Source organism: Mustela putorius, unplaced genomic scaffold, assembly GCF_011764305.1.
Source record: "Mustela putorius furo isolate JIRA1106 unplaced genomic scaffold, ASM1176430v1.1 tig00000698_pilon_pilon_pilon, whole genome shotgun sequence".
NCBI lineage: Eukaryota > Metazoa > Chordata > Mammalia > Carnivora > Mustelidae > Mustela > Mustela putorius.
This window is the reverse complement of record NW_025421449.1, coordinates 2767309-2790255: the sequence shown is the minus strand read 5'-3', so window position 1 is coordinate 2790255 and position 22947 is coordinate 2767309. Positions and strand designations below refer to the sequence as shown.

The 22947-nt window shown below is 54.3% G+C and overlaps 1 protein-coding gene across 1 annotated transcript in view; it reads right to left on the bottom strand.

Moving 5' to 3' along the window:
* Nucleotides 1-3859: 3859 nt before the first annotated feature.
* SLC29A3 (solute carrier family 29 member 3) overlaps nucleotides 3860-22947 on the bottom strand; it is a 40503-nt gene continuing 21415 nt past the window's right edge. The window contains exons 3-6 of the mRNA XM_013044321.2: nucleotides 21127-21209; nucleotides 14031-14257; nucleotides 9759-9921; nucleotides 3860-6445 (exon numbers count right to left, since the gene is read on the bottom strand). Coding sequence (XP_012899775.2) covers nucleotides 5794-6445; nucleotides 9759-9921; nucleotides 14031-14257; nucleotides 21127-21209 — 1125 coding nt within the window. The 3' untranslated portion in view covers nucleotides 3860-5793. The remainder of the gene's footprint in view (nucleotides 6446-9758; nucleotides 9922-14030; nucleotides 14258-21126; nucleotides 21210-22947) is intronic.

Genomic DNA, 22947 nt, shown 5'->3' with positions numbered 1-22947 from the left:
CAAACACCACAGAGGCACTGAGGGCAGGCCAGGTGGCTGCTGTGCCTTGCCCAGGACAGGTCAGTCCTGCTGCAGGAAGGCTGGATGCTCCACGATGCCTGCTGCCCACCCAGCATGTGGCCCACGACTCCTCCCACCAGGAAGCCTTCTAGGCAGCACCGTGGCCCTAGAGAGAAGCCAGGCTTTGGAACCTTACAGCCCCAGGCTGAATTGACCTCTTGCTGACTTAACCTCTCAGAGTCTCAAGTTTCCTCCTCTGTGAGATGGCAATGGCCACCCCAGCCAGCAGGGTGGTTGTACATGGGCACAGCCCGGCCGTGGTGGGCACTGAGTCAGCAGTCCCCTCCTTTACTGCGATGCGTGGAGGAGCCGGGCCTGTGCGGAGGCTCACAGCCCCCCACCCTTGCAAAGCCCGGCTACAACTATAAAATCTGCATCGCATCCCAGCGTGGAAGCAGAGCCACGCCTTGTCCATGAGGGCTCTTCCAAGGTTAAAGTCGCCAAAGCCTTCCCTGGGTATAACAAGGCAGAAGCGTCACGCTATGGGTAGGAAACACCTTTCACAAAGGTGTGCGAGGTGGGGAGGAAAGGAAAGCAGCTGTGACTCAAGACAGAGCCAGTGGCCATGCCTGGAGCCTTTATAGCATACCTCTCACTCCTGTTCACCCAACCGCCCGCTCTCCCAGAGCTGGCAGGGGACCCGACTCCCAGCCCACCCTCATCTCCTCTCTTTTTGCTTCCTTCTTTCCTCCTTCCTCCCCTCCATCCTCCCCCTCCTGTCTTTTCTCTTCTCCCCACTTGTAAAATCATCAGTAAGTGAGCACCATCGAGCCACATTCTTGGAGAAGCTCGTCCAAGCAGACTCTGTTGGCCCCAACGGTGGGCCGCACTGGGAGATGTGGCTTTGAGAGGTGGGCAGGGGAGGGGCAGGACAGCCTGGCACAGGGGGCACATCCAGAATCTAGTGAGCGAAAGAGACATCATCAACGAGTTAGTTGGAAGAGGCAAATACACAGCCTTCTGGAAGCTGGCAAGGACCACCGGTTATACCGGCCTCAGTCCTGAAGGCTTTCTGTGAGTTACCACCATGCCACTTATCACACACAACAGCCAGATGCGTGGCTGGAACAACCATGGCCAGTCAGGCTGACCTTGCCCCTGGTGCAAGGACAAGGAAGTGGTGAAACCCAGACCTGGGCTAGCCGGCTCCAGAGCCCAGAACCACTTTCAGACACGACCAGTGTCTACAGAGCATCTGTGTAGCTAGCCACCTGTGGATGAGGGAGGCAGGGCGGGTGGTGACCACTTTTCTAGATGAGGCTTAGCAACAGATTGACGGGGCTAGCCCAGAGGTCAAAGTGAGGGGCAGAGTGTGGTCTAGGTCTTGGAGCCCCAGCTTTCTGCCTCAGCCATCCAGCCCCCAGGTCGGGTGTGTCTAGGCCGGAGCCAGGCAGGGCGGTAAAGAGCAGGCATCAGGACCAGAGGTGCTGGGCCCTGGGACCAGGCAAGGGATGGGTTCTGAAGCGCAGGGTGCCGTACTGTCCCGGCAGCAGCGGAAAGTCTGTTAAGGATCTCCTATTTGCTGGGTACTTCTACCTACAACCCAGGGGCTTTGTTACCTCTTACGGCAGCCCTGAGAAGCTTCTCTGAAAGATGGGAGAGGGTAACAGCAAGACTGGGCCAAAGCACCCATCTGGGAGGCAGCAGAACCAGAACTCCCACGTGGGGCGGGTGCCCGAAGCCCTGGCTGTCCGGTCCTCCCACACACTGCAGGCCCGGACTTCCCTCCCACTGGCAGGCAAGGGCAGGAACAGGGTGCTGTTCTCAGGGGGGATGCACAGGGCCACTACATCAGCTGGCCGGAGTCTTGTGAGGACAGAGAGCATGACCGGCTCCATCACTCTCCCTTGGGTCAAGCCCACGGCAGCCTGAAGTTGAGGTCATCTGTCAGGCTGAGTCTGGGTCAGCCCGCCACGTGCACTGTGAGGCCTGGTGCAGCCCGGCTGATGTGGGCTGGGTGTCAGGAAAGAGTGGGTGTGCTGGGTTGGCTCACTGGCACCCTGGACAGTCACATTCCAGAACTTATCATTCCCTTTGCAGATGAGGAAGTGAGGCCCCAAAGACAACGTGACTCAGAGCCAGTGCCTGGTGGAGGTAGGGGAAACCATCTTTTGTGCCCTATAGTCCTGTGTCCAAAGGTGGGCCCAGCACCAGCAGCCACACTGTAGTGACCTCAGCGGTAGGGGCTGGTGAGGCAGAGAAGGGGCTGTGGGGGCCAGGAGGGCAGGGGCTGGGGATCGGACTGGGCAGGGGCTGGGGATTGGACGGACAGGGCAAGGGCTGGAAGCAACCCAAGGTCCTGTGCCAGGGCCCATGAGGACCCAGTCCAGAGGGGGCTGGTCAGCTGCACTCGTCTGATCAGTTAGGCCAGGGCCAGTGGGCAATCCATCTACTTGGCACAACACTCCTACCAGGCCATGGGGTGGGGAGTCAGGGAGACAGGGGTCAAGAACCAAGGAGAAAGTCAAGGTTCAAGCAGGGGAGCAAGAGGGCAGGGCCTGCGAGGACCTCTCAGTTTAGGGAGAGCTGGATTTGATTCTTGTCTAGGCCACCTGGTAGCTGAGGGACCTTGGGTACGTTACTTAGTCTTTCTGAGCCTCCTTGTTTTCAGCTACGGATGGGGAGGTAATCGAGGTGAAGCACCTGGCGGAGGACAGCACCAGGCGAAGGCTCTGGGGGGCTGATGGAAAGGTTGGATGCTGGGTCTGTGGCCTGCTGACTACTCCCACCTGCTGTGGGGTCGAAATCCCTTCTGGGATCCTACCAGGGTCCCAGCTGAACTGGGAAGTGGGCCAACCTCAGCCAGTAGGTGGAGGGCAGCAATGACTCAGGCCCAGCTGGCGCCGTCACCGAGGAAGTGAGGATGGCAAACAGATACTAGCGGCTTTGCTCAGAAAGCCCACAAAGGTGAGCGTGGGCTGTCAATGCAACCACCCATGCCCATGGAATGAAACCTCTCAGCTGACTTCTGGCCCTCTCTCTTCTACTTGGAGTTCTCTATAAAAGCATTACATGGTCTCAGAAGCCGGGGTCCTGCAGTGACCTCCTCCCACATCATGTCCAAGCTGCTGCGGGGGCCCCAAATCTTCTCGAGGCAGCCCTGGGTCAAAGGTGGCAGAAGGAGGAGTCTTTTGCGAATGACATCCCCTCTTGTAGGAACAAGCATTTTCTTAGAAGCGCCTGTCACTCGCTAGTCGAAGAGTCCGCTCTGGTGGCTGCCTCTGGCTTTCTTTGTTGAATAAAAGGAGGAAAATGAAGATCTGTATGGTCTGGAATATAGACAAGGGCACGTACTAAAAACTGGCCCTTGGGATCGAATCAGAGACTAGGAGGCAAAGCCAGCTTCTTGGGGACTCCCCCACCCTCACACTGAAAAATATCCTTCTCTTCAGCAAGTTTGGTTCACTCCCCAAAGCGCGTGAGTTAGTTCCACACTGTGGTCACGTGAGACTAACCCCACGAGCAAGTCCAGTGCCTGGGAACGACCGTGTCTGAACACCGCTGTCTGTCCTGCTGCTGTGAGACGTGTTTTTACTTTCCTCCCTCCCTCCCTGGGAAGGAATGATCCCTTGTGAAATGCTCACGAAGGTGAGCAACTAAGTCGGCAGCACTCCCACCAGCCCCCACGCAGCCGATGCCTCCTCTTCCAGGAAGCTGGCCCTCGCCCTCCCCTCCACCCCCGGCTGGCCACTCTCTTGCCCCTTCACTTCAGCCTGAGGTTGGGATGAGTCACCAGCCAGACCACTGCCACCAAATGATCACCAGCATTAGAGGTGGAGGAAAAAAACCAAGGGCGAGATTTCAGGCTCCTGCAAGGGGAGGAAAGACAGGAGAATTTATTTTTAGCTAAAAAAATTTTTTTTGGTGCTCGCTTCGGCAGCACATATACTAAAAAAATTTTTTTGTATTCTAGATACCAAGTTTCAGAAAACCTTTCCAGGGTGTCTTCTCTAATTCTCTGGCCGGAGAGAGGGAGTGTGTCCTAGCCTGAGAAGGAGGGGAACATAAGCTGCTCCCACTGGGTGGATTACTGGCTGCTTCCAGGGCTAATCGGCTGTCTGCAGGACACCAGGGTGCCCAAGCTCTTCCGAGAAGGAGCGGGTAGATTGACAGCTCTTGGGGTTGCTGCTTCTTGGGGGGCAAGCTCTGTTCTTTCTGCACAACTGTCAAGAAAGAACTCCTGGGTCTGATCTAGCTCCTTTCTCTCAGATTCCCAAGCCAGCGTGCTCCCCCAAGGAACAGCGATGCAGAAGCCTTCAAGGCACTGGAGAAATGTAAATTACTACTCACATCAGACCATCCTGGGGGGCCACACAAATTGAGGGTCGCCTGCTGCAAAAACAGTTTCAAAATACACAGCTGATCCAGGACAAACCAGGACAGAGCACCACTCAGGACCTGGCCGAAACTTCAGAGCTATCCTGATGTGCATATGGGTCGGGGAGGGTGGTGCCCCCTTTCGGGACACCTGCTGCCTTTCCAAGTCTAGGCCCCACCACTCTGCCTGCTCCTTGGCTGTGGCTCAGTGCTCAGGGGCTCCGAGGAGATGGGATGGAGGGAAGGATGAAGGGAGTACACCTCCTGTGGTTCACAACAGGCTGGAGATGCCCCCTGCCCCCAGCCCTGGGTAAGGGTACCAGGGCCTTACTATTTCTGGGATATAAGGCACAACTCCATAGGATTCCTATACCCTGTCTTCAAATATCCTCACATCATCCAGTTGGAGGATGCCGTTTCTGGCCACGACCCTGACTAATCCAGACACCAGTCAGGCTCTCATTAAATATCCAGGTATTCATTATGCCTTTGAACCAAGGTGCTTGACATCTTGTAAACATGGACGTGAAAAGACCCCTACCCTAGAGCAAGCCACAGACCATGTGGAGGATCCCTGTCAGAACTCCCAGGCCTGACCCCCTCAGTCTCTAGGATGGGGGAGCCTTCTAGAGCACAAGTTTAGGGAATGGAGGATTCCTAGAAGGCCTGTCTTTCTGGGGTCCCCTGTCCAGTGGACGAGTACTCTCTTGGCCACAGAAAGCAGGGGTCTGCACAGCCTTGGGTCTTGGGCCTGAGAATTGGCTATTCCAGTGGACTTTTTTTTTTTTAAGTAGGCTCCACGTGCCCAGTGTGGAGCCCAGCGTGGGGCCTGAACTCACTAGAGGACCCTGAGATCAAGACCTGAGCTGAAAATCAAGAGTCCGACACTTAACCCACTGAGCCGCTAGGTGTCCCTCCATGGGATTTCCATTCTAGGGGAACCCCCTGGAGAGGGAGGGCTGGGAATTGCTACCTCCAGCTGTCCCCAGGAGGGAGCAAGACTGGGAGAGGCAAAGGGCCTGTGGTCAGGTTTTGGCACTGGCCTTGTAACAGTTTGGAGTCAACACTGGCGACGGAGTTCACAAGAGGCTGTAAAACGAGGCAGAATGTAACCAGAACGGCGATGGGCATGTCCACTGTCCTCTGAGTAACTGTGGTCACGGGGCCCCACTCACATGTCTTTTGGTCTCCTTCAGAGGTCTCAGGAGAGCTCTTGAAAGTGTCTGGAATGTGTGCCTGGCACGGCTGCCAGCTCCCTGGGGAGACAGGAGGCCCAGGCATGCTCAGTTCTGCACCGGGCCCAGCTGCCGCTCTCTTCTGCATGCTGACCCAGCCCTCCCAACACTCGCTCGCCACCCACCAGGGCTCCTAAAGTGTCTGTTGCAGGGCTCCAAGGTTCCTGCCATCACGCCTCTTCTAGATGAGGTGCACAAGCAGGGCGGAGCAGGCCGAGCCCAGGACCAAGCCCAAGCACAAATAGAAGGACATCACCACCCCTGTGGCCTCGGCCAGCTCGCGGGGCACGATCTTTGGCCCGTACATGAGCGCCAGCGTGCTGAGGTAGCCATTGCTGAGCCCGAGCAGGGAGGTGAAGAGCACCGGGTAGAGGTCGGACCGAAAGAGCACCATGTGCAGGTGGTTGCGGGGCTGATAGTTGCAGAACATGAAGAGGGGGAGGAGGCAGGTCCGGAGGAGCACCAGCCCGGGGAGCACCTTGCTTCTGGGCCCCGGCACCTGAATCCAGGCTGTGACCTGCCGGCCACACAGGTCGGCGAAGTTATACAGGAGGAAGGTGGTGAGGGGGACGAAGAACCTGGTGGTCCACGGCGAGCCCGAGCCCTTGTCGAGGGACTCGATGTTGGTGGAGATGGCAGGGAAGACGAGGCTGGTGATGAAGAAGAGGTAGACGACACAGAAGCCCAGGCCGGCGGTCTTCTTCAGGATGGGGCGAAGGGGTGGTATAGAGTCACGGGATCTGAGGGCTGCCAAGGGGGCGCTGGGGGAGTCCTGGGGTGGCTGCTCTTCCCCAGAAAACACATGGGCTGGCCAAACAGGTCTCAGGTAGAACCTGCAGAGGGAGAGGGCTCATGGTCAGAGGGCCCCAGAAAGCAGGGTCACTTTGGAGTTCTGGGGACATGGGCAAGGGACCCATAGGCCTGGTGCATGAAGCCTCAGGAAGCCCTCAGACATACGTGTGCCCAGGAAGCCACAGGGAGACCCGCAAAAGTCCTTGGCCTGCCCATTCTGGTGCTGCCTGAAAGGCTGGCCACGAGCAGGGACAGAGGGAAGCAGCACTAATGGCCACATAGTGAGCCATTGTTTTCATTTTGCTTTGGGGAAGACATGGAGATAAAATAGCACTTTAAATATAATTTTTAAAATTTTAAAAATAGCACAAGCTTGATGCAATGAACTCAAAATACAGAAGGAAAATGGTTGACTAGAATGAGGACGGTCTCTGTCTGGTCTCACTCCTTGGAGGTCCGGATGGTTAAAAATCTGGTGTGTATGGCTCCGTGGATGGGCAAACGTCCCCTCTCCCCCCACCACGTGTCCTTCCTAGTTCTGTTTCTTAAGCAAAAGGGGTCAAACTATACACATTGCAAAACTTCCCGCAACAGGGCAATTCCTAAATCTATTATATAAATAATGTATACAAATGTGTTACATAACAGCCCAAATAACATGCATAACTATGATATACACATGCATGCCCATAATTGCATCTAGAACAGTATCTCGTGGCCAACTGTTAATATGGAGACACGTGATTCAATGCCTCTCTGCTGGGTGGCATACTTCATTATATGCATATGCAATGTAACCGCTCCCCCGCTGATGGACATTAAGGTTAGCTCCAATCTCTCTCTACTATGAATAAATGGTGCAATGATGAGTCCCACACAGCCTTGCGCCTGTATGCTAGGACTTCAGTAGAGCAGATTTCTAGAGAAGGAACTTCTGGATCAAAACGTTTGTATCTTTCAATGGAATATTATGCAGATCCAGAAGTCTTGCCATTTGCGATGATGTGGATGGAACTAGAGGGTATTATGCTGAGCGAAATAAGTCAATCAGAGAAAGATAATTATCATATCTCACTGATATGTGGAATTTGAGAAACAAGACAGAGGATCACAGGGAAAGAGAGCAAAAAATGAAAACAAAATGAAACCAGAGAGGGAGACAAACCATAAGAGACTCTTAATCTTGGGAAACAAACTGAGGGCTGCTGGAGGGGAGGGGGTGGGAGGGATGGGGTGGCTGGGGGATGGACACTGGGGAGGGTATGTGCTGTGGTGAGTGCCGTGAATTGTGTAAGACTGATGAATCACAGACCTGTACCCCTGAAACAAATAATACATTATATGTTTTTTTTTTTTAAATCTTTTCTTTAAAATTTTGGTAGCTGTCAGTAAATTACTCTCTAAATAGGTAAGACCGATCTGTCTCTGCTCTGTACCACTCCCCTGCCCCATCTCTAGTCACCAGCCCTGTTAATCTTTATGCGATCATTGGTTTCTTCAAAAACACAGACCACAAATTATAAACATTGGGTTAGTTTATGTTTTATCATTTGGCTCCTTTGTTAAAAGACAGGTCCCTGGGGCAAGTACCATGTTTGCCTGTTTCCAGCTAGATCACCACACACAGAGTAACTCTTTGAAATAGAATTATAACTAATAAGTCTATAAAGGTATCTTACTTCCATATCCTCAACACTGATATAATCAATATTTTCTATTTCTGCTACTTTCACCAGAGTAGAAGACACTTAGGTGGCTTGGCCTTGCTATCTTGCTGTGTGACCTTGCCTGAGTCACTCAACCTCTCTGGGCCTCAGATGCTGAAAGCCAGGAGACATAGGCTGACCACAGGACCACATCCCTAACAGAAAGCTTGGTGTGGGGTTGGGAGAACAGTAGCTCAGTGATGGCTGGGTTCTGGTATCAGCCCCCCTCATTTCCCCATGTGACATTAGGCCAGGCATGCCCCTCTCTGAGCTCAGTTTCCTCCTCTGTAAGATAGAGGGGTCCTGCAGTCGTGAGTTTCTGAGGCCCCCACCAGGCCGCCCATCCTAAGTGCTAACAGGTAATAATCGAGCCGGTAGGAGGGCTCCTCCTCCAAACCACTTTCCCGTGTGATGCTGAGCCGGGCACTGCAGACTTGAACTCTGTCTTGTTCCACAACCGCTATTTAGGGGAAGGAGTAGTCTTACTTCCCTTTCTACTCAGCGGCAGATCCCGGCCTGAAGTCAGCTCTCAGAGGGCTCCACGCCAAGTTCCCCTAGTCAAACCTCTTCCTCATCAAGCTCTTCCACCTCTGTCTCCCATTGCCCTCCCCGATCAGCAGCCCTGGCACTGCCTGGGGGTCCGTTCCTCCTGGGGGCAGCACCCATGGGCTCCCTTTTAACTAGGATTTAGTCTGAGCAGCCCCAGGAGCATGGCTGCCTCCAAAGCTCCTTCCTCTGATGTGTTTCTGTAAACCAGGAGTCTTGACCAAAGTTTTAATCAGCAGAGAGGAAGCTTCCATGGGACAAGCATAGCCCATGGGTGTTCTCTGTCTCACAGGCTCAGCTAGAAAGGGTTTTGTGAGGATTTCAGCTGGAAAGTGAGATTAGAAACTAAGGTGACCAACTGTCCCATTTGCTGAGACTTTCCCGGGTTTAGCACTGAAAGCCCCTCAACCTCAGAATCCCTCAGTCCCAGGCGAATAGGGAAGGTTGGCCACCCCACTGGAGACACACCCGTGTGAAGCACCATGAAACAGGACACAGAGACACAGCAGGAGTGCTGGGACCCTCCTGCCTTCTGCCCATTCCGTGACTCAAAAATGGTGCAAAGGGCACAGCTCTGGAAACAAATCCGGTTCAAACCCGGGTCTGCGACTTACTAGGTGAGCAGCCTGGGCACATCAATTAGCTGACAAAGCCTCGGTTTCCTCATCTGTAAAATGGGGAAGGGCGGTAACAACTGCACACAGAAAAAGTGAAGAAAAGACACAGGCGTAAATGGCTGAGCTCAGCACCACCAGACAACATGGGTCCCCAAGGGAAAGGGCAGAGCTAGGACCTGGGCCTCCCCAGCTCTGCCAGCTTGCCCACTGTGCGGTCACAGGCTGGCCCCCTGGCCTTCTCGGGCTTTGTTTCTTCACCTGCAGAACAGGGCACATGATTCCTGCCTCTCCTACGTCAAATACGATAATGGATCAGGAAATGCCTTGACAAGAATAAAATGCGAGAAAAAGTTGAGGGCTGTTGTTAAAAGAGCAGCAAGAAACACGAAAGACATGCGAGAAGAGGTGGGGAGAGAGGCCTGGGAAGACAGCGGGTACAAAGAAGCCGATCGGGGGGAACATCCCGACGGTGAGGGGGGCCTCACCTGGCGTACTCCAGCCTCGGCAGCAGCAGGTAGAGCCCGACGCAGAGTCCGAGGAAGACGTCGGCCGTCAGGAAGAAGGCCAGGGTGCTGTCCGTGACGTCGCTGGATGCCGCCAGGTCCACCAGCAGGGCCACGGCACTGATGGTGCCCCCCATGGCTCCTCCTGCAGGGAGCACAGGAGGCCATGGAGATGGGGGTGGGGTGGGCCCACCTCCCTGCGACTAGGGCATGCCCCTGTCCGCTCAGCCTTCATGGAACGGTAGTAGAAACTCTCCCTGCTTGACAGAGATGCTGTAGTCCTTAGGGGGCCCTGACGCCCAGCAGACACAGGGGGCTGGGCAGCCATGAGCTCTGAGTCTAAGAGGGTATCAGAGGTCATGTCCCCACCCCAGGTTCCCATTGATGGGCTTGTGGGAGCTGCAGCCTGAGGGGGCAAACACCCTCCAGAGTTTCACCTTCACCTCCATCTCTCTTTACTGCCCTTCTTCTAGGGTCAGCAGTTTTCCACTGAGGGGTGGGACTTCTCAGAGAGCTCCCCTCTAGTGCCCTCAGCCCAAGCCACCACCAAGCAAACTGGGTCAGAGGTTCAGGGAATGTTCTGGCACAGGCCCACCTGTGGTTCTGAGCAACGCCGCCCCATCCTGGGAGTCCTCATCGGTTACAGAAACCCTGTGTCACCCGCCTGAGAGCTCACGGAGCTGACGTTGTACCCCGTGGGAAGTGTGGCACACATGCACGTGAATGTGGTTGCACATACAGCACACACACGTGCTCACACTTTCTCATACACACTCTCACACACACACTGCTGTGCTATAACACTCTTACACACAAACAAACTCACAGTCACATGCATGCAACCACCCTCCCACATGGAATGTTCTCTCTGGCCAAGGGCTTTGCCATGTGACCCACAGCTTAGTGGACCCACAGCTTCGGGAGCCAAACAGGTGTACCTCTGACCCTTGACCCTGCGGCTTGTTCACTGCGACTGGGGAGGCTAACACGATGCCCTGGAGCCCCAGTTTGCTGGTCTGTAAATTGGGACTAACAAGCCCTGCCTTGAACAGCTGCTGTGAGGCCTGAGCTCATGTCTGGAAAGGGCCCATACACAGTCAACTTTCGACAAGTGTTGGTCCCCTTCTTTGCTGCAATCACACTGTCACTTCTGGGAGGCGGGGTGGGGAGATGGGGGGATGGACCTTACTTCCCTGTTGAGCCCTCACGTGGGTAGTCAACCTGTGCTAGGCAAGACTCAGAGGTTAGACACGGCTGTGCGTGCCCCCAAGTCATTTACTCCTCTCTGCCTCTGTTTCATTGGCTGGAAAATGGAGCTAATACTCGTCCTCCATCCCCCGAGGTCTGATGAGTACTTTGCACTGCCTGGCTGAATGAATGAGTCTGCCTGCACTTGACAGCCAGGAGGCCAGGATACCGATTCTCAGGGAGACAAGGAGGTGGGTGACTGCAGGCAGCAAACAGCAAAGTGTTCAGTGCGGGCAGGGACAGCCCTGTCATTGTCACGCAGATGTGACCAGGTGGGGCAGGGACAGCCTGTCATTGTCACGCAAATGTGACCAGGTGGCACTCTCTGCTGGGTGCTGCCCAGAGCAGGAGCCAAGAGAGAGCAACAGTTGAGGGCTTCACCCATACTCTGCCTGACACCTCTGTGGCTCTGCTGGGAATAGCCCACCGCCTCCCACCACAGATCCTTCCTCCCTAACCTCCCTGTGAGCTTTATTCGCCCGGGCAGGGCCAGAGATCGGGATCTGAAAGGACAGCAAAGAGCTCAAGGTTAGCACAACGAAGACAAAGAGCAGACTCTGGAACCAGAACACCTGAGTCCCATCCTGATTCTACCTCTTCTGGCTGTGTGGCCTTCAGCAAGTCACTGAACCTCTCTGTGCTTCCGTGTCCTCAGCTGTAAGATGGGGATGTTACTAATGCCCACATCAAAGGCCTCTTATGAAGATAAAAAGGATCCTGAGCCCGAAAGCCTTGAGAATGGTGCCCGGCACAGAGGAGTGCCTATGAACCTCTCAGATTCCCGATTAGGTGTCTGGCTATTTCTGTCCTTCCTACATCAAAGCAGCAACAACAGGGTAAACCCCTCGCCAAGAGGGTGCCAGCTTCAGAGAAGCTGTAATCCCCACCTGGATGTTTTGTAAGAACTGGAGCTCAATTTGAGTAAGACACTTGCCGGCTGCCTGAGGAAGAGATCTTAACATCACCGCCTATTGATTTCCCTCTCTCTCCCCAACTTGTAGGGAATTTACAATATTATCATCAACAACAAACCAGGCCTCCGGGAGCTCATCTTTCATGACTCCCTACTTTTATCTCATCAGTTATGGAAATACATGCAAATGAGGGGTTTAAAAAAACACCAGTACAAAACAAATGAATTGTTCCTCGGATGCCTACACACGCAGAATTCACAGATGGGTTCCTCTGGTCCAGAAATAACGAGGGCTGGGGAGATGGCGTTGGGGCCTCTGGGGCCACCTTGGATTTTCCAGGGTGAGGGGCACCTGCCTGATGGCTCCTCCCAACCCCCTGCAGAGTGATGACACTGGTTTAGAGTCTGGGGTAATCAGTACCGAAGTGTGACAGCCGGACTTCTCCACTTTTTCAAACATGGAATTTCTGAAAAATTCACAAGGGAGTCCCCTTTTCGAGACGATTCCCCGGGTGGCCCGATGAACCTGAAGGACCCCCTGCCAGCATAAATGGTGGGTTTGGTCACTAGTAGACAGGTAGCCAGCAAGGTGGTTGTAAGGAAAAATCCATCTGTCTGCAGGATGGAGGGAGATGAGATGTTTCTCTCTGAGACTCAGGTGACAGATGAGATCACATCCAGTGCTTGGAGGCCATTTCCCTCAGGCTAGGCATGTCCTTCTCAAAGCTCTGCTACAGGCATATTGACTGTACTCAAGAAACTTAGCCACGGGCCCACTTTCATTTTACTTTAGACCCAAGGATTTCCCCGGACAGAGCCAAAAGCCTAAACTTTTGTCCAAAATGGCAAACAGACTTGAGCTCACATATGAATTCTGATCTGCAGGTAGGAACACCTCCAGTGCTGAGCTGAGAAGGGATGGGAGGCTCGGGGAAGAGATATGGATCTACTAGTGATGTTCATGGACACAGAAGAGATTCTTTGTGAAATTCTTTTCAAGTGGGCAAACGCTTATAACCCTCCTTCACACAACAGGGACATGCTCGGACGCTGAACACAGCCGCTGAGTTCCCAGTCTCGCGTTAAGGGACGGTGGTCTTCTGTGAAAGCACAGATTCTTACTGACCCTCCTCCTTTTTTTCTTGTTGGGACATCTGAGCGAGGGAACAGAGCTGCTAAAGGCCTGGACCATGGGCTTAGGATCAGCATCAAACTTCAGCCAAAGGAGTTGACCCAAGTGGTGCATCTGTGTTTCTAGAGACGGCCAAAGTTCAGGGTCATGCAGGTGCTTATTTGCTAGGCTATCGGCTCCCAAGAGGCTGGGTCTGTTCATCTCTGAATCCCTGGCACATAGCAGGTCTTCTATAAAATGAGAAAGGAAGAAAAGGGGGAGAAGCTAAGAGGAAGGCAAAGGAAAGAGAAGGCAGGGGACAGGAGAAGGCGAGGGAACGAGGAGGAAGGGAAGAAAGGAATGCTGTTGCAGGAGATGCACTTGGTAGACGGATGTGTTTGCCCTAAGGGACTACAACTGGCTTCCCTCCCAGCTGCTCTTCTCACAGGATGATTTTCATGCTCTCCTGCTGATACATGTGGGTCTGTGTTCCCTCCCCTCAAAGGCCCGTGGGCTTATGGCTATGGTGGGCGTTGGCCATAAATGGCTTCCACATCTAAGCTATGAAAGGAAATAATGTTTCTGCCTGGGTCTCCTGGGATGCTCACTCTGGTGACCCAGGCACCACGCCCTGGGGAAGCCCAACAGGCCGCGCCGAGACCCCGGTAGAGAGGAAACCCCCAGGCCCCAGGCCCCAGTTTCTCAGAGTGGGCCCTCCAGCTGGGCTCTGCTCTATCGGCTAATGCTATACAGGGCAGCGGAGAGCTGAGCTGTCCCTGCCTACTCCTGCCCAGGTGCAGATCTGTGAGCCAGACATGACTCCTATCATTCGAAGCCACTAAGTTTTGGGGTGCTTTGTTACCCAATAATAGTGCAAATAGAGCTAACACTTGTTGCCTTTTCTGGAAGGGTCACTGCATGTCCCTCTGCATGACCCCCCAGGTAGACTAACCTAGTCGGGTGTCTGGAGGCCGGCTCTTACCTGATATCAGCGCCTGGGAATTCCTCATGGGGAAGGAACCTGTCATGCCGAAGACGCTGCTATTGAAGATGGTGGAGGTCCCGCTGAGGATCGCCATGCAGATGATGGTGACAGCAAAGAAGCCATAGGTCCAGGAGGAGGTGTCCACCTTCACTAGTGCAGTCATCACCAAGAAGATGGCCAGCATGATAGTCAGCGAGGCCAGCACACGGACTTGAATCGGAACCCTGGGCGGGGTGGAGGGATGCCAGAAGCAGTCATAGATCCCCTTGGGCTGGTGGGGAAGGTTCTTAAGGGACACTCTGCAGCTGGGAGGCCTGGGCCTGAATCCTGCCTTCCTGGCTCACTAGCTGTGTGGCCTTGGGTCAGTGACTCAGTCTCTCTGGTTTTAGTTCCTGTGTCTGTACAACAGAGAGGAGGATGGATCCACCTGCAGGGGTGGTGGTGAGGGTCTCTGGAAGGGAGTGTGTGGAGTGCAGGGGGCAGCATCAGCTCAGGGCAAATGCTCGGTGGATATTGCTTCTTTTCATCTTGCTGTGAGGTTCAAGGACAGGACAGGAGGTCTCAAGGCAAGCCCGTGCTCTCAAGCTGAGCTCCCACTGGCTTTGGCTAGTGTTTCAACAAAGTCACCACCCTCTGGGCTTCCTTCTCCCCAAACTTAGCAGTGGCGGGAGGAGGGAGACGAGCAGTAAACCAACACCATCGTCATCACAGAGCAATCAACCCAGATAGTACTAAATTTGGGCCAAGTACCCTTCGGAATGTTTCTACATGCTGACTTGTTGCCTTCTCACGCCAGCCCTGCAAGACAGGCCCTCTGACCTGTCCTGCAGGTAACAAGGAAGGAAACTGAGGTCAGAGATGCTAAAGAACTTGCTCAAGGTCCCTCACTGTGACCCCGAGAGGACTGGCTCCAGGTCTGTACTCTTAGAAGGACACTCTACGGCCTTCCTGGAAGGAAGGGAATCTGGGTGGTCCAGAACAGGCCAGGGCAGAAGGATTCTCCTGCGATGGTTTCAGCTGTCACGGGCAGCTGCTGACGCCAAGCCAGAGCAGCCCTGGGCCAGCCCCACACCCACAACGCAAACCACACGCTCCTCTGGGCCCCCCACCGCCCAGATGCTTCCCTGAAGGGAGGAGAGGGGAAGGTTGGCTCTCCAGGAAACTGCACATTTTTATTCCAGGGAGAGAGAATATCATGGAAAGGGGCTGTTTAAATCATCAGATTAGACTAAGCTTTAAGCCGGATTGGATATTTGGTTAATTTTCCTGTGAGCCAGTGGGTGGGGGCTGGGAGAAAAGCCAGATTAGTTATACACACATAAAAAAAAATTTTTTTTTTATAAAAAAGAAAGACCTGAAAGGTTTTTTAAAAATTTATCTACATATATATGTACATAAATAGGTGTGAAATGATGAGCATGAGAAGCAAGGATTTTTCAAAGTGTTTTTGCGGCTCCAGGCTAACTGGAGTTTTCTCTGATCTTAGTTCTGATCCTTGCTGGAGGGAGGGCAGGTGCCACCTATGCTGCGTAAAGGGTAGAAGGAAGCCTGCGGGTGTAAAGGGGCAGTTCAAGGTCTCAGTGTGATTCCACGGGGAGCAGGGGAAGAGAACCCAGGTCTGCTGAGCCTCCACCCAGGACTATCTACCAACATGCATTCTCTCTGGTGTCTTTTATGCAAACATTTATCAGACAGTTCCGGTGTGTCAAGCCACCTGCTGTGTGACCCCCGGCCCCGCACAGGCATTTTGCTTTAGTGTGCACAGTGCTCCACTGGGAGGGCCCCAGGGCATTCTGGGTGCATCCAAGGGGGTACAAAACCCAGCCTGAGGGTCGCACAGTCTTTCTGGAGGAGGTACCCAACCTGGAGTATAAGGAGTGTTGGGATGTGAGGGCATGTGTCTGGTGAGAGGGGACACGGCACGTGCAGGGACCTGGCCTTGGACTGCAGGCGAGATAGAGAGCAGAGGCTGGAGGGAAGCGGAGCCCTATCATGGAGGGCCAGGTCCAGCTGCTAAGTGCCAAGGCTTGACCCTCAGGGCAGGGTGTAGGATGCATGTGCAGGTTTCGTCTGCTAGTATCCTTTCCCTGAGGCACACTCTTTCTTTCATGCCAAGTTCTGGAGAGGTGGCTGGCCACCTTGTCCACCCTGACCAAGCCACAGATGATGGACACATGATGACTTGGTCTGGGGTAACTGGAGTGTCTTATGCCACAGGGGCAGGTCACTGGTTTGGGTTTGGGATTAGCATGTGAGCCAGGCAGGGCCAGTGAGGGCCCTCCAGGACTGAAAGGTGGAGAGAAGTTCCTTCCTTGCCATGACCATGTTGGAAGCTCCTGGTTGTCACCTGGCCAGCTGCATGGAGAGAGACCACATTTGGGATGAAGCCAGGCAGACACACACAGAGCCCAGGGACAGTGCAAGAGGACAGCCCTGGGCACATACATGATCTCCTAGATCCAGCAATGTGCGACTATGTGTGGCAGCAGCCCTGATTTTAATTTTCCAGGTCAAGAATGAGAAAACCCTTTTTGTGATTCTGTTGTTTGTTACCAAGAATGCTAACTCACACAAAGAGGCACATCAAGGCTTCTAGCTGGTGGTTGACCTGCCTATGCACCATCCCTCTACCTCGCCTTCCACACTGGGTCCCAGAGTCCCCAGGCAGGTCAAGCTCGGTCTCTTTCTGTGGGAACTGGCTTGGTAAGACAACCTTTATAGGCTGCCTTCCCCTCTCATCCCGCCCCTCCATTCTCCTACCTTCACCTCCCAAGTAAAGGGCTCACACTTCAAATCCCTGTTGCAGGGGTTGTTTCTGGGGAACCCCACACCATGATGCATCTTCCCAGGGTCTGCAGGGGCCTCATCCTGGGCAGGAGCTGGGAGGCAGCCAGGTAGAGCACCTGGACCCCTGGGGGCCCAGAGTATCTAGTGTAAGTGCACACCAGCAGTCCTGGAGGCTGGTGGTTAGGCCTACCTCTGATGCTCGGGCTGGTTCTCCACACTCAGCCGGGTTGCACCGTGCCCTCCACCCTTTCCCAGCAGCTGAAGCTGCCCCATGCCCCAAAGATAAGAGCCAGCAAGAGCTCAGAGCCTGGGTTAGCATAACGTTCCCATTTACAATTGTAAATATTAAGATAGTTACGGAGAGAGAGGGTGGCGACCGAGGCCGAAAAGCTTTACCAGATATCTGGGGCAAGAAGGAGGCCCAGGGCAGACTAGAGACAGGAGGAGTGCCACCAGGACAGTGCTCTGTCTTGTTTTCCCCTGCCCTTCCCAGGGTGGACAGAGGGCCTGGGAGGGACCTGGTGAGTCCCCGATAGACCACACAAACTGACAGGCAAGGCTTATTAACAGTGGAGGGAGACTTTCTGCTTCTTAACCTCCCAAGCATGGCAGGCAGACCACTGGAAATACTGAGTTTCCAGCCAGCCTCAGGTGTCGGCTCTGCCTCTAACCACCTCCTCCCAGTCCCAGTGAAGATGAAGTCCATGCCAGGAATGCTGATGGTGTCCCAGGAGCTCTCTGGCGCCTGTCCCAACAAGGTAATTAGTTGCCCCTACAGGAAGGTTGCTCTGGAGGAAGCTGGGGGACTGCTCGCCCAGCACCCCCAGGGTGGTGGGAGGTGAGGAGGTAAATGCCAAAGGCAGGCCAGGAGCAGCAGAGTCGCTGCAGGTCCCTCCCCTGCACGGGCCTCCTCCTTGCCAGCAAATCACCTGCCACGTGACCCATTCTGCCCCAGGTCCTCAGGGGTCCTCCATGGGGCTCTCTTCAATGCCCACGAAGCTTTATGAGATGTGCTACACCGAACCCACCCCACGTGCAATAACGGGGGCATGCTGGCCTCTCTCTGCTTCTTCCACCTGGACCGAGAGAGTGGCGGGGGGCGGGGGGACAGGGACATCGTCATGATGGTAGAGACAGTCTAGACAAGGGCTGCCCTGGTGTCAGGGGTTTTGCTCTGGAACAGGGGATGGCCGAGACGACTGCTTCGGCCCCGGGACCCTGGGCAGGCCACAGGAATGTGAGATTCTGGGCAAGGGCTAGGGCTGCCAGCTCCCCTCCCCCTTGTTCAGGACCCCAGGGGACTGATTTCTTCATAAGTCTCTCAAATGTAAATTCTACTCATAAGTATTTATGATGCTACAGATTTAACATAATAAAACACTTGGAGATTATGGATGAGCCAGTCAGAGAAAGCCGGGGTTCTCCAGGAAGGGAGAAAAGGAGACGTTTCAATCTCGCACATTAAATAAAAAACAGCTTAGCCGCAAACCATCTTCCCACAGCCCAGAAACAGACGGCGGCCCGCAAGCACTCCCCACATTGCCTTCATCCCTCTCTTACAGGGAGGAGGGCCAGGGCAGGCCCTGAGGTGGGCTGAAACTTCTGGAAGAAGCCCTATAGTGCTGAGCCTTCGCAGCCAGCTCCCTGCCTGACTTTGGGAGGGTGGCTACCTGGGCGGTCCCCTGTCCCCACTGCAGGCAGACCTAGACCTCCTTGTCCACCTCCTTCCTTCCAGCTGCCTGAAGCCAGGGCAGAAGGCTCTGAGGTGTGGCTCTGGCCACAGGGAGGAGCTGGGGGACCCAGAGGTTCCAAGTACAAGTGTGGGGCAAGGAGGGGCCCAGTTCCCACCTGGACTCACCCTGTGAATTTGACCTCCGTGTGCCTATCTTCCCATCTGTAAAGCAAGGTACTGAGTTTCCCCGCTCTCCAGCTGTTGGGAGGATTAAAGGAGACAAAGCTCTAAGGGGTAGGAGTGCTCTGAAGTGCTACCAAGTGTCCTGAGGGCCAATCTTCCCTATTGCTGACCACTGTCCCAGGTCGGCTTCTGGCCTGCTGGATCTCATGACCACAGAGGACGCACAACGCCAGCCTGGGCCACCCCGCACTGGTCCTGTGGTCTTGGGTATAGCTCCTGACTTCTCCCTGGAAAGGCGCTCATGTTAGGGCCTCCCTCTCGGGTTATTGTGTTGTCACCAGGCATCACCCCTTGTTATAGCTCAGACACTGATGCCTGACCTAGAATGGGGTGGGGCTCTCACTTACATGAGCCCGGGCTGTCTCTGATGGACCAACCTGTGTCCCCAGGCTAGCCAGGCAAGTGGACAGAGAGGGTCATGAGAAAGTCCTAGAAAGGAGTGGGTGGTGAGAGACCAAGGGGCCCTCCACCACCTTGGCTGTCACTCCCTCTTCCTCATCCTTCTCCTTTCTGTTCCCTTCCCTTCTTCCTGCCTTCTCTCCTGCAGCTCTTCCCTCCAGGGACCAGGAGTGTGGAGGGAACACTGGGCCCTGCTCTGAGTTCCATTCTTCCACTCATTCCTCCTGGGGGGGGGTGCTCTGGAGACTGTGCCCCACCTTTGAGGACATGGAGGGTAGCCCCAGGGGCCCGGGGAAGGCAGGAGGAGGCAAGGTGAGGGTCAGCAGGCTTACCTCAAGGCCATCTGAGCCCCATTGTGCTCTTTGCCCTTACGGCCTGTACTTTGGTTTTAAAATGGGTGCAAATTCTTTGCCTCTCCTTCCATCGACAGGTGGGTCTACATCCCCTGGAAACCAAGTGACCTTGGGGAGTGCTTGCCCAGCCAAGTCCGGCTCAAGTGACACCGTGCGGCCATGGAGACTAGCTTACAGAAACCATGTAGCTTCTGCCTTGCTCGTTCAAGCACCTGCTCTTCAGCCACGAGACGGAAAGTCCTACTACCTGAGACCACCGTGCAACAGACCATGGGGAGGGGAGGGGAGACGAGAGGAGAAGGAGATGGGGGCCAGAGAAGGGCCAGCAGCTCCAGCCGCACTGTCTGCGACCACATGGGAGGCAGGAAGACAGAGCTGCCAACTAGCCCAATGATGCCCAGATCGTGAGACAGACTCATTACTGTTAGTGTTTAAACTGCGACCATGCTTAGGGATCACTTGAATGCCACGACAGATAATTGCAATAGCCCCATTGCATAATATGTTTGGAAGGACCAGTCTATCCAGGCTTAGCCCACTTGCTGCTTCTCTCCTCCTGTGCTCAGAGCAGACCCCATCCATCAGTCCTAGCACACTGCCTGAGGCAAGACCTGCCTTGGAGACCTGTTCCACCAGACATCCAGGCCAGCACTGCAAAGTTAACAGAGCTGGGTAAACCTGATTGGCCAGCAGGGATCTAAGGTTCCAGGCGGCTGGGCCCAGAGGAGCCCAGGTTCCTATTGGTGGCTCAGGGGAAATGTGGGCCAAGAAGCTAGGGTTAGTGCTCCTGCAAACCTCAATGGAGAAGAAGAGTCCCCCGGTGGAGTCTAAGGGCCATGCTAACTTGCCTGGCTGTCTCCTGCATCATTTCTTCCGCCACAGCGCAGCCATGGGGCTCTCTCCCAACCCCTACTCTAACACAGTGTCAGGAGGTCCCCACAGGGCCTCTATGAGTGGTTAGCACATGAGCTGGAGGCCCATTCCATGGAGCGAGTGCCAGAATCATGGGGAGCCAGGCTCTCTTGACACTCTCAGACTGCTTGCAGGTGGGTCTGTCAGTTAAGTGTCTGACTGTTGATTTCAGCTCAGGTCATGATCTCAGGATTGTGGGATTGAGTTCTGCGTTGGGCTCTATACTCAGTAGAGTCTGCTTGTCCCTCCCGCTCTGCTCCTCCCTGCCGGCTCTCCCCACCTCTATCTCTAAAATAAATACATTTTAAAAATCTTAAAAAAGATCAGCTTCCACAGGTCTTGACCACCCCTCCCCCTGGGCCCACCTCCACCATCCACATGGTGGCCTCCGGCCACACTGTCTGCAACTCAGGCAGCTGGTAACAGACAGGCTCCCCAGATGGAAAAGGAGGAAGAGGAGGGTCCCGACATGTCTCCTGCTGGCTGCTGACACAGGGTCCTAGCATGTGGCTGGGAAGTGAAAGTCCAGCTCCCGGTCCTGGCTTCCCTCGACGGGGCCCTGGCTCGCCCATCTGACCTTTTGGTCTTTCCTGCCGGACTCCTGCTTGGGGGCCTGCCCCTGCAGCGGCTGAAAACCAGCAGCCCACACCAGCAACCATGAGCGAGAGGCACTGGGAGAGGGCTGGAGGCACAGGGCAGGGCTGGGAGAGGGAGGGACGTGGCCTACCTGTTGACGAGCAGGAAGTTCGCCATGAGGCACAGCACATTGGAGACGGTGGAGGCAACGGTCAGGTAGCTCTCAAAGTAGTTCTGCAAGCACAGAAGTGAGGGAGCTGCTGATGTCACCGCGGATGGAGGGGAGGGCTCCCTGGAGAGCAGAGACCGCGCCCCTCCCCTCCCCACTGTCTTCAGAAAACAGCGTGTAATGGACAGGTCTGCTCCAAGATGGTGTGGCCCTGCCCCATGGTGACCTATGACCACTTACTAGGTCCCTCAACAGACACCAATATAAGCCATGCGAAGTGCTGGGGACATAAGTCAGGATACGACATTGTCCCTGCCCTCAGAGAGGCTCCTAACGGTCTGCAGCCCATGTTCTCCCCTCCTCTACCTGTCCCACCCACGGACAGCCAGTGTGGACAGGACCCAACTGTGAGCATGTGCACACCGTCAGACTGCGTCCTGCCAGCCTGCTCTGCCTCCCGCCAGATTTCAGTGATCCAAATGCGCTTTGTTATGACCCAACCACATTCCAATGTTCTTGCCACCAAGTGAGGCCTCTTAGAACTACACCAACCCTGACGTCTGTGGGGACACTTTGTTCTGACTCTGGATTTGCCCCCTCAGGAGAGATGCTCCCCGGAGGTCAACTGGGAAATGGCTCCTAGACTGGCCGAGAGAAGAGAAAAAGGCATTTTTTTTCTGGAAGTCGGTGCTGAGTACTCCAGACGAAGCGTGCAGGAGACCACACGATGAAGAGCTCCTGATCAGAACATGCGGGAATTTACGGCTAAAGAAACTGTACGGCAATTGTGCCCGGTTCTCCAAACTCGGAACTGATCACTCACTAGGACAGATGTTACTGCGTATCCATTATTCCTCAATATACCTGTCTTTAAAAAAAAAAAAAATCAGGAAGGGCTGACTTATCTTGGCTTGGGTCATTGTCAAGTCATGAACCCCAGGCTGGTACTGATTGCGGGTTCTAAGCCACGGGTACAGATGACACGTATTAAGCATTTCCTGTGTGCCCAATACAAAGGCTTTTTATTAAATATATTGTTCACTCTGAAAAAGAAAAAAGCAGCTGTGAGCGTTCTCCTCTGGAAAGCTCACAAAATTGGACTTAACTGAGGCAGTGTTTTGAGTCACAAATGTGCCAAGTGCAAGAGACAGGCATGCAAAAGCCTCACCAACGCACAGAGCACTGTGGCAGTTGTACGGATCACGACAAAGAACGAGACACACCTCCCGGCCACTAAGAAGGAAGCATCCCACTGGGAGTGTAAGATAGAGTGTGAAGGTATTTTCATCTCAAAACACCACGGGGAGAGATGTCAGAATTTTGTGGGTTTTTTCTTCTGTTTTTTTTTTTTTTGCCAAATCAGAGGTAGGAGTGGTGAGTTTGAGAAGGGGTTCCGGGTCAGGGAGTGGGACCAGGGTCACGTGAGAGAATGGGAAGGAGTACGGGTTTGGGGAAAAGTCCCAGAGGAGGTGGGATCTGAGTCAGACCTTGATACGGACGGTCAGATCTGTCCTTTCTGGGGGAGTCTGATTGCAACATGGAGCCCACAAGAGAAAGATATCATAATGAGCTCCTTCTGGTCTGAAACTAATTGTTCCACGGTCCCTTTTTAAAGCCTGCAGAGTGCTTTGTGGTCTTTGAAATCTGCACCCTGAATATCAGGTAGTGGTGGCCATGCAATTAAAATGGTAATCACAGCGACTGCGGGCCATCAACCATGAGCCTTAGAAATAGCCTCCCTCCTTTGAGGTGCCACCTCATTGTTCCTGCCCTGATGGGCTCAGTAGAGCCTGGACTGGCCCG